The 10,823-nt window shown below is 44.2% G+C and overlaps 1 protein-coding gene across 1 annotated transcript; it reads right to left on the bottom strand.

Moving 5' to 3' along the window:
- Positions 1-1,927: 1,927 nt before the first annotated feature.
- On the bottom strand, positions 1,928-10,105 carry ensab (endosulfine alpha b). Its single transcript, XM_080500459.1, has 3 exons — positions 9,952-10,105; positions 7,360-7,482; positions 1,928-4,310 (listed from the first exon to the last, which is right to left on the bottom strand). The coding sequence occupies exons 1-3, from the start codon at positions 10,006-10,008 to the stop codon at positions 4,140-4,142; spliced, it is 351 nt and encodes a 116-aa protein (XP_080356585.1). The 5' UTR covers positions 10,009-10,105; the 3' UTR covers positions 1,928-4,139.
- Positions 10,106-10,823: the final 718 nt, after the last annotated feature.

A 10,823-nucleotide genomic window follows, 5' to 3' on the forward strand; every position in this document is an offset into this window, starting at 1 on the left:
AGAGTAACTCGTCCCGCACTGTTGGGGGCACTGGACACAAAAAGCACATCAAAACGTGCGAAGGGTTCATGAATACGTTGCTACAACCTTTGTTCAGGATTCGGTTTCCCATGTCCAACAATACAAAGCGGATAGGAGAGGCACCTTGTGGCGGAGATGAAAAGGGATCAAATGAGACCCTGAAATGGCAGGAATTTTTCGGGAGAATTGTCTAGTTATACCTGCTGCTGTTAATCTGTTCACAAGCAGAACGTGAACATGTGTAAACACCGACGTCCTGGCACTGCTGAACGCTGAATAAAGTAAATATTGTGACTATCACTGCGACTGTGTCTATTTTCCCCCCATCTGGGTCTCCTGTACTTTCATGTGTGCATATGTATACATATATTTATCTTATTTACTGATGTATACATAAGTCTATTCTCTTGTGTCCGACTATTCTATCTTTAATTGTGCAATGTGGAGCTGCTGTGATGAAGTAATTCCCCCATGTGGGAGTAATAGTCTGATCTAATCTAATCAAATCTTATAAGTGGAATAAAGTGTGTAACACGGCTGTAAATCCTCACAAAAGCAACCGTTTCCACCAAATAAGCAAGCAAATATCTGTAGGATGGCTAAGAAAGGAAAAGCAGTCTTTTTACTCCATCTCTTTTTAACTTTATTAAATATGTATAAAAATAATTAGCGTTTTCTGTAACATGAACGTCCTCGTTGCTATGTATGACAATAATACATGACGAGGCTGCCCCCTGGTGGTGAAATGGAGTTTGTGCTCCCCTCAAAGCAAATTCCAGCTTTTACCTGAGGTTTCTGGGTTTTTCCATGGTCTATAAAAACCACCAAACTATTCTAATTGGTGTTTTCATATAAACGGAAAGTTTTCAGGCATTTCCCACATTTTCATTGTGGTGACCTACTCAACACATCTCATAATATATTTACCAACCACAGTAGACCTGGAAGTCTTTCAAAAAAAAAAAAAAAAAAAGACATGAGTCTTATTAATGTAAAAGTTTATTTCAAATACTGACAAAAATCTTCTCACCTACACCCACACAACTGAAACATTCCAAGTACCCTTGTACTTTCTGAAGTCTTAAAATCATTCCTGTGTTTTCCAGTCATTCTTTTATCATATGTAAACCCTTTTTAATTCATTTATTTATTTTGGAAGCAAGGGTGCCTCTGATTTCCCTGCAGTTATCTCGGGCCAGGATGACGATAGTAATTATACAACAAGAGAACACAAGAAAAAAAAAAAAAGAAAAAGAAGAAGAAATATTTACTTGCAAAACAAGAAAACAGGTCAGATAAAAGCAGCACAAGAAGTACTCGAGAGCACACAGCCTGTCGTTTGTTTTATACATTCTGGCACGTGTTTAGAAGAGCCGAGCGAGAGACACCCTGTGCGTCGGGGCCGACACGTTGACCCCCCCCCCCCCCCCCCCCCCCCCCCCCCGACACTTCCTCTCGTCCAAATTCCCCGTGCAAAAGCCAAAGTAGCATCCGAGAACTCCTGTTCCATCGTTTCGCCAGACATCAAGCATATTCACACGTTTCTTTTTGCAGGAAAACGATGGCTTGTACACACAATACAATGCTGAATCGACATTTTTTTTTTAATGGTTTTTTTGCTTTTTTTTTCCTCAACCGAGTCGACGTAAAGCTCGCGATTTTCGTCGGACTGGACGCCGGGCGCGAACTTGTGGAATCTCCAGCAAAGCACTTTGAGATCTGCAGTCAAAAACCGAGCTGCAAAAAGAAGCCAGAGGACTCGGGAGATGGGAAAACAGGTTGTTGTTTCTTTACAGGGCATCATCTCTTTTAAGATTTGTCTTGGAATCAGCAGCATTTACGCATATTTTCATATGATACAGATTCACATAGCCTCTGCGAGAAGATGCGGCAGAAGTAGTGTTGAAACTGAAAGGAGAGAGAGGAACCGTGAAATCAGAAAAGAGGGGGGAAAAAATAATTTCCTGTCGAGGTCTATTTACAAAAGTTGGAACGGACAGAAAGCGGCGCATTCATCCGACACCATCACAGGCACGTACGTCCACATCGAGGTCTTTCGCTCACTTGAAATTTGACACATTTTTAAAGTCTCAACGAGAGAGAGAGAGACAGAGAGAGAGACAGAGAGAGAGAGAGAGAGAGAGAGAGAGAGAGAGAGAGAGAGAGAGAGAGAGAGACAGAGAGACAGAGAGACAGAGAGACAGAGAGACAGAGAGAGAAAGGAAAAGACCGGTGAGGTTAAGGATGTGATGGTGCATGCACCCTGTCGGTGAGCCTACGAGGCGGGGAGTGTGTGTGTGTGTGTGTGTGTGTGTGTGTGTGTGTGTGTGTGTGTGTGTGTGTGTGTGTGTGTGTGTGTGTGTGTGTGTGTGTGTGTGTGTTGGTGAAGGTTCCCTGAAGCTGCTTCTCAGTTCAGAGTCTGGAGACGAGGCGACCTGCTCCAGAGAGTGGGATACGAGTGCAGAGCTTGTCGTGGAGTTCTCACATCTCTCCGGCGTCCCACTTATCGGGTTGCCTGCCGTTTAACCTTCGACAAACCCCGAAGATCAAAGATCGGTGCGCGTTGCGTGTCGGTTTACAAAAACAAACTACTTGTCTCTCTATGCTGGTAGCAGACGGAGGATTTAGTAGAATTAGTGTTTTATGATGCAAACTGTCATGGAGGTAAAAGGGCCCCGGCGCTCTGACTGAAAACCATCTTGGTTATGAACTCGCGAACTCTGAAGGCTCAATAGCACTTCTATGGTTCCACGTCGGGATGTTAGAGCCCCGTGTGGATCCGGGGGGGGGGGGGGGGGGGTGTCAGATATGTGGACGGTCACATCACTCCTCCATTCTGCGTCATGACATGGCGATGCAGGGCCGGCGATTACACGGCAACCGTCACACCGAAAGGCCGAGCGGATCCACACACTCCGACTGAGGAGTTTGGCTCCGACGTAAAAGTGGAGAAATCCCGGAATGTAATCCCGAAGAGAGGAGGCGTGGCCAGGCAAGGCCGTCGGTACGGTCTGACGTGTGACGAGCGTCATGGGTTATTATTTACAGGAGCAGTTTGGACACGGGGCGCTTCCATTTAACCACACATCTTGAGATTGAGCTCGCACACCGACAAAGCTCTGAGCTTAACCAAAATACAACTGCAGACTCTGCTGAGCGTGTGTGTGTGTGTGTGTGTGTGTGTGTGTGTGTGTGTGTTTGTCTGTGTGGATTGTCAGGACAGCAATAAGCAAAAGCAAGGAGGGGGGGCGGGGAAGCATTTCGGGGCTTCTTATGGACGAGCAAATGTTTTTAAAGTTTGATTTCTCCGTAGTGTCACGTTGGTGTTCTCGCCATGCGGCACGTCGAGAGCAAGCGGGAGCAAGTGGGAGCTCGAAAGCCGACGGAGGAGAAAGCTCGCTTCACGTCGCCGGCGGGCTGCTGATGCTCAAGTTATATTTAATGAGGAGTGACCGGAGCGCGACGCGAAAACCCTCCGTTGGTTTGCTCGAAGCGGGGGTGTCGAATGCACGCTAAACTAAGCAAGCGGCCCTCACAGATTTGGTATGCAAGCAACTATTCACACAACTTCGTCCAACTTCACTGAAGCCAGCCACTAACACGGGAGGGGGAAGGACAGAAAGATCAGATCAGATGTTACGGTTCCCGACTCCCTCGCACACATCATTTGGTGTCATTCAGGATGCAAAAAAAAAAGAAAAAAAAAAAAAGATGAAAACATACTATACAGAATACAAAGTGCAATTTCTCACCATCCAACCCGCTGCCCAGTGACGCACAACCTACTGTGATGCATCTTGGAACACTGAAAACCCAAGATATAAGGGAGGCGGCAGAGCGGCGTGCGCAGGGGAGGCAGAGCTGTGCGCGGTGGGAAGGACGGCAGAACCGGAAGGCAGCGAGATGCCTGGACCGCCACCCCGCCACCCCCTCCCCCGCCCAACAAGCAAAATGGGAGTTTAAACCTTACAACTCTGCCCGATATGTTAAAGCCAGCGGTGCCTGGGGATGAAGAGGGACGAGCGGGAGGGGGGGGGGGGGGGGGAGTAGACGTACTGGGGACACGGGCGAGGTGTTGACGGGGGGGACGAGTCCCGGTGTTGCCGTGGTGACGGAGGCTAGCCCACTAGCTTGCTGGTCACCAAGGAGGACTTCCTCTGGGGCAGGTCCTGCGGCGTGGGGATGTGGTCTCCCGTCACCAGGTTCTTGTCGGGTCCCGCCGTGGGAAGCTGCTTGTTCTTCATCTTGGCCTTGGCCATGTTGTAGTCGCCTGAGTCGAAGTACTTTTGCTGCAGAGACAAGGAGGCGTTTTAGATTTGACTCATTCCGACGTGGCCGTGTCTTTATGATGGTTCTGAGGTTGTCCATGTAGACTTTCTACCCACTCATATGACAATCAATCGATTATAAAGAGATTTTTATGTGCCAGAATTGAAGAAAAATAATAGCCCACACACACAAACGTAATGCAAACTATAGTAAGTACCATGATCAACAAAAATGGGTCATAAGCTGAGAAAGATTAAAAAAAATGGAAACAAAATCAATAAATAGCAAAAAAAAGTTCCCCAAAGTTCTACTAAAATAAAATAATCAATCATAAAATTACTAAAAGTCAAAGCAAACGTATATAATTCAATTCAGTCAAAACAAGATATTCTACAAAAATAAAAACCCACTGAAAACATGAAACACGAACAAAAAAAACCCCCATTAAATACTATTAACATTAATAAATGTAATAAAAGTCAGAAACAAGAAAATGTACTTCATAAAAACCCCACAAAGAGTTAAAAAATATTAAAGGTGTACAGGAGGATGTTATACTTCCGGGTGGATCATCAAGACTATTGGTCCTCCCAATTGTCAATCATTCTGGTGATATATTACGTAAGGCCGTCGTACGTGCTCGTCCCCAGGTAGCGTGGATCTATTAGTTTTCACTTTCTGCGCATGCGCGCTTTCAGGTGTCTATGGTGAGCTACGCCTTCAGCTAGCTCGCAGTTCTCCCCGGGTACTTTGAGAATGGCAGAGGGTCGCAAGAGACAAAGTGTCTTGGAAGTGTATGAGAAGAAGAGAAAGGCTTGGGAAGAGAGAAACAAGACCAGAGTGCTTTTGGGAGATTGTTTCACACGATGGCGCTGAAAGCCCAGGTTGGGCTTCCCACTGACGCTTCAGTCGCAAAGTTTCTACTCCACAGGTAAAGTTTGGCTTCTATTTGGAGAAATCCATTTCAAATCACTTCCAGTAAAAGTTATCTACGTCTATATTGTAACTTTCCAGGGTTGATTAGTTTGTTTTGTAGTTTGCATCGTCAGTAGTTATTACGGCTTGTGTGAGCGATGCCGACTTGTGACTTGTAACCAGAGCGTGCACGAGGAGAACTGGGCTCGTGCATGTCTCTCGCACACGTTTTAGTCGGCGTTCCGTCTCGGGAGCAGGTACAGCGTTGCGCATGCGCATTTTTTCAAAAGGTGGAGAGGGCGGTTCTTTCCTCAAATTCTGGAAAATCCTCCTGTACACCTTTAAATTAAAATCTAAGAAAACATCAAATCCGATTCAGTAAAAAAATGAACCACCAAACACACAAAATAGAAAAGACTCAATTAAAAATACATTAAAAAAATACATTATAGAAAATTTAACACAAACTGACAAAATAAATCCATAAAATTCCATTAAAATCCAAATACATAATACCAAAATGTTGAAAGAAATTCCGCTGTAAAAAAATTTAAATTCCAAAAATAAAAGAAAAAAATGTTACATCTGAGAAAACCTACAAAAAACAAACCAGAAAAAAATGTGTAAAATAACGTATGTATAAAGAAAAATGTAAAAAAAAATGTAAAATAACAATAATAAAGAAATAATAAAACGCGAATTTCTACAAAAACGGATGCCAAAACTTAAAATGATTAAAAGCAAAAACAAGAAAAGCCTTTTTAAAGCATTAAAAGTATAAACACAGTTCAGCTCGCGGGTTTCGATACGGACGTCGGCTAACTGTTGGTTTTCTTTGGCCTTTTGGTGAAATTAAAAGTCCATTATTCAAAGACATGAAGGTTCAAACTGCGATCGATCTGATGACTAGAGGAAAGACATGAAAACAAATGTGAAATGAACAAACTCAAGATCATTATTGCAGGTTTGAGTTGAGTTCAGTCTCACTTTTAGCACTTCTTGACAGACCTGGTGATTATGTGGGGACATGGAGTGAACCTGAGAAGATCCTGCTGCTCTCAGCTGTTTTCTTTGCCCACTTCGGTTTCAACATGGAGAAGAAAAAAAGAAAAGACTCGCTGCTCCAACCTTCAGCTCGCCTCCTACAAATACGTAATAATTAGCGTGGCCCCAGCTGGAACATCAGTGGAGGAGAAGGTGAGTGGGAAGAGAGCGGGACCGGAGCGGCTCCGCTATTTATCTTTAGCTCTTTACCGTAAGAACAGCAAAAAAAAAAAAACGAGCAGAAAGAACAATTGTACTGTTTCGTATAAAGATATATTGGAAGGGAACCTGAGGAAATCAATGGTTCAGCGCTTTTTAACCTGTTAATGAAATATTTACTGATTCACTCAAAATCAGAGGCGTAAACTGCTCTCTGCAGACCCTCCAGCCGTCCCCGCATCATAAGTCTCTGACGATCATGTTCATTAACTTAAGATGAAGTGCTGCAATTTCCTTTTTTTTTGGCTTCCCCGCCCTCGGTCTGCCTCGGCAGAGATTTCCCACGATGACTTTAAACAACCTCCAGAGGTGGAAATCCTCCATCGCACGAGTAGGTGGGGAGGGCGGCTGCTTTCGTTTCGCCTTTAGGTCTCTGCCGTGCTGCTCACAACACAATGAAGCTCAGGGGATATTTCGTACTGACAGCTTGTTTACGTGGCAACGATTACAAGTGAAAATGGAGAACTTTCATTGCATTTTGTGTGTCTATTTACAAGACAATTACAACGATCGGGAGAGGGGGGGGGGGGGGGTACAGAACACTCCTGGATTTCTCTGTACACTAAACAGAGATTAACTGGCTCGTCTAAAAAAAGGAAGTGCTCATAATTTTTAGCAGCAGTGATTCGTTGCCACCTGGGCTTCAAGGTTTGGTTGAACTCTCACACGGCCTCAGGGAGTGGCACTGCTGTCTAAATACCGACAGTTAACTAACTGACTGTCAGTTAACTAACCAGCCGGGGCACACGTCCAGAGAACACAAACTTTGAGAGCCTGACATGCCGGCTGCAGCTGCTTCGTGGTGTTTTTCAGTCGCACTGATGCTCACATTCTCTGTAGGCATCAAATCAGTGAAGAGACAAACAATTCCGACGGCGTGGGGTCACCTACCCCTCTCGTTAATCTCTTCATCAGGAGGTCGGAGCCTCCGGGCTTCTGGCCCAGGCCGGGGTACTTGGCCTTCAGCTTGGCCTCCTCTGCTTTCACCGGGTTTGCATTCTTCTCCTGAGAGTCCTGTGCACACAAGAAGGAAATCAATTCAACACTTTTGTTTGGAAGAAAACGTCGAGCCCTCAAAGTGTCGGCTGACACAGTTTCGGTAGCGGCGGTCCCACGTTTCCCAAACCTTGACTGCTTCTACAAAAATACCAATAATGGTGCAGCAGAGGAGCCACTTCAACCAAATGTGTGACACTAAGTTTATTTGAACTCTCCTCACAGTGGAAAGTGAGAAGGCTAAAGGACACTGGTTGTATGACAAAGGCCACGCGTGCTTCCTGAAAACCCAAGACCAATGATACCTAAAAGCATATACTTAAAGCTTTGATTGGAAATGAACACAAACATCATGCATGAATCATGGAACTCGTCTTTCGAGAAATATCTGACAAGCCCCAACGTGTTGTTTCAGCAAATGTCAAGTTAAGACATGAAGGATACCACTTTAGAGAACTTCAAGCATTTTGAAACTTTCCTGTTTTCTACTTCGGCGAATACACTATGTGCCGCTTTTAGTAAAATCTGGGAAACACGTTTCAACACTAAACTGACTGACAGCGCTTGCCAAACACTTACAACAGTCGGCGCCCATGACAAAAGATTGAGGTGGTAGTTACTGTAGACAATACAAATATTTGTGCCGTTGCCTCTGAAACCTGGCCGAACTGGTCCGACACCTGTCATAAAGCTGTCCTGTCAGTTAGCGATTGAGGAAACTTAATTGGGTCACCGCCTTGTGTACATAGTGTGAACGAGGTGCTTTTACAGCACGTTCAATCCATCTGGCTTCACAAGTGTTGTGAAACACACCTGAGAGCGGAAAGGGCAAACTCCAAAGCCCATGGCTACACCCCCTGCACACACACCTGGATGGAGCTTCCTCTATTCTGACATGTAAGGGCTCTCGCTGTGTGTGGGGACAAAATGTGACTGTGGACACGGATTCCCTCAGGAGGGGGAACGAGCGGCACACAGTGTGCCGATTCACTTGTGGCCACGAGGAGAAATTTATGAGCGACTATATTTGCCCCAATGCAGGGAAACTGCGGAGTCTCAACAACACAATCCGAGTGCCGCTTGGATAAAACTTGCAAACCGAATGTTTGCAACTGCAGATGTGAAGCAATGATTTCAGAAAGCTCCAACTATTTCTGACTGAAGCAAGAGTTTGTACAGAGTTAGAGCAATACTGAAACATCTAATGTTTGTTAAGCTAAAATGTGAACCATTACGTGCATCATTTTACTAAGCCTTGAACGTTCTGCTTGACGGTTTGGTAGAAACGTCACACTTTTTGCTAAATCAACTCAAGTTGATCGTACCCATCCTATTTCTAAGATGTGGAGGGTTTCAACATTAAAGCGTTTTGAGGAGCTGACAGCGTCAAAGGCCTTGCTTAGTGACCTGTTCGCTGAGGACCTGCAAACTCCTGATTCCAAGTCTGCTTCTCCAGCCTTCCCATACAACTAACACCCAGTGGAGTTTTGAATTTCAAGAATCAGAAATTCCCTCAAAAACATGTAACGCATTTTGTTTTACTGGAATAATATGACTGAATGAGGTACCTTTTAAGGGGTACCTTTTAAGGTGTCCAATTCCATATGTAACATACACAATATTAGCTTTTATTAGTTTGGTTATGAATGTGACATAAGATCCATATGAATGTACCATAAACCTGATCTTTGTCTGACCAATGGACACAATTTCTAGTCAGTTTTTCCTAATTTGTGACGAAAAGGTGCATGCAGATGGAATTTATGGTTTCAAGTTAGTTTGTTACTGCTTGTAAACAACTGTATGTCTAGTTTATGTACCATGATCTCCAAAGCATGACATATTACGATATCTATAACACCAAGGATCCATTTATTTATATAAATAATATCTCAAACCTTCCTTATTTGCTTTCATCTCACGCCCTGTTGACATGTAAACAAACTGGGTACATGCATGCTGCCAACGGTCAAATCTGACATTAATGTGTTAATCTGAGATCAGATCTGTGTTAATATGAAAAAGTGGTTTAATCCAAGTGTTTAACTTTCACATGATTGAGGCATATTAGGAAAAAAACATGAAGCATACTGCAGTTACATGTTATTGTCGGGACAACACGTGAATCACACAGTATTAACGGTAAAGTGCATTTGTCTCTTGATGGTTTAAGAGCAGGTTAAAGGTAAAATTGCAGGTTTTATCGGAGGCTGCAGGCCCTCCGTGACACGCTTTAAGACACTCCGTGCAAACCAATGAGGCCCGAGCTGCGGTGGAGCAGACAGCCAATGACACACGACAGGGGACAAAAGAAAGTGGAGGTCTGGATGCAGTGACAGCTGCAGGGGGAAAACTGATATATTTCTTTTTACCGCACAGGGCAGCTTGTTGTCGCACTGTCCGTCCTCCTCCTTCAGCCTCATTACAAACACTTCACCTGAGCTAGCTGCTGTTAGCCACCTCGCGCTAACAGCGTTCCAGACCCACCTGCTTTTCGTCCTCGTAGTCCACCTGAGTGTCGGAGTCCAGGTTTTCTGTCGACATGGTGTCCCGTTAAGCCAGACAACTCAAAGAGTTGAATGTACCGTGTAGTGTTGTGAACCTGGTCCCGCTTTTCCCAACACGACTGCTGCCCAACAAAAATGGCGTAACGAGATGTGACATCACCATTGGGAGGAGGGAGGGACCGACATGCGATTGACATATACAGTAGCCAATAGAGGCACGATTCCGCTCTTATGTGAGCCAATAGGATGCTGCATACTGCTCAGATCGATTTGATTGACAAGGCAACTTGCCAATAGAATCACAGAATGAAAAGTGGGGGCGATGCGGGGGTCGCAGTGCATCAACACAGATCTCCGGGTTATTAGAAGAGATACTCGATGGTTATTCATTTAATATTATACATTTTAGAAACAATCACACGAAGACGAGATTATCTGGAGTCGTTAAACTAATGATTTGACGCCTTTCAGTACACTTTGGAGGGGTCTATTCTGATCTGAGTCTATTGGTTGGACCACCTGTCAATCAAACAAATAGCGCGCTTTTCGGCTAACTGGAGAGAAAGGTTAGCGTTTAAATATTTATTTGTTTAAAAAAAAAAACACACCGAAATCTGTCATCTAATATACATCTGTAGCTATTCTGTAAGTATAGATGATCGTCGACATTGAAGCCTGGACACAGCTTAGTCTTACTGTTGGGGAAAAAACTCATAATTAAGCTTGCAGGTAGCATTTTAAAGCTAACCTCTTAAAGTAGCCTATGTAAACAACATGAAGGCTTAAATTTGACAAAAACGTAATTTTATGGTGTCCATTATCTTTTTGGATTTATATCTGGTGTTTTTTTCT

This window comes from Blennius ocellaris, assembly GCF_963422515.1.
Source record: "Blennius ocellaris genome assembly, chromosome: 8".
NCBI lineage: Eukaryota > Metazoa > Chordata > Actinopteri > Blenniiformes > Blenniidae > Blennius > Blennius ocellaris.

Excerpts from the sequence above, each read along its gene's own strand:
- ensab (XM_080500459.1), bottom strand. The coding sequence starts at position 10,008 with ATGTCGACAGAAAACCTGGACTCCGACACTCAGGTGGACTACGAGGAC. Across the intron at positions 7,483-9,951 it reads ACTACGAGGACGAAAAGCAG|GACTCTCAGGAGAAGAATGC; the intron begins GTGGGTCTGGAA and ends TTGTGTGCACAG. Across the intron at positions 4,311-7,359 it reads TGAAGAGATTAACGAGAGGG|CAAAAGTACTTCGACTCAGG; the intron begins GTAGGTGACCCC and ends TTGTCTCTGCAG.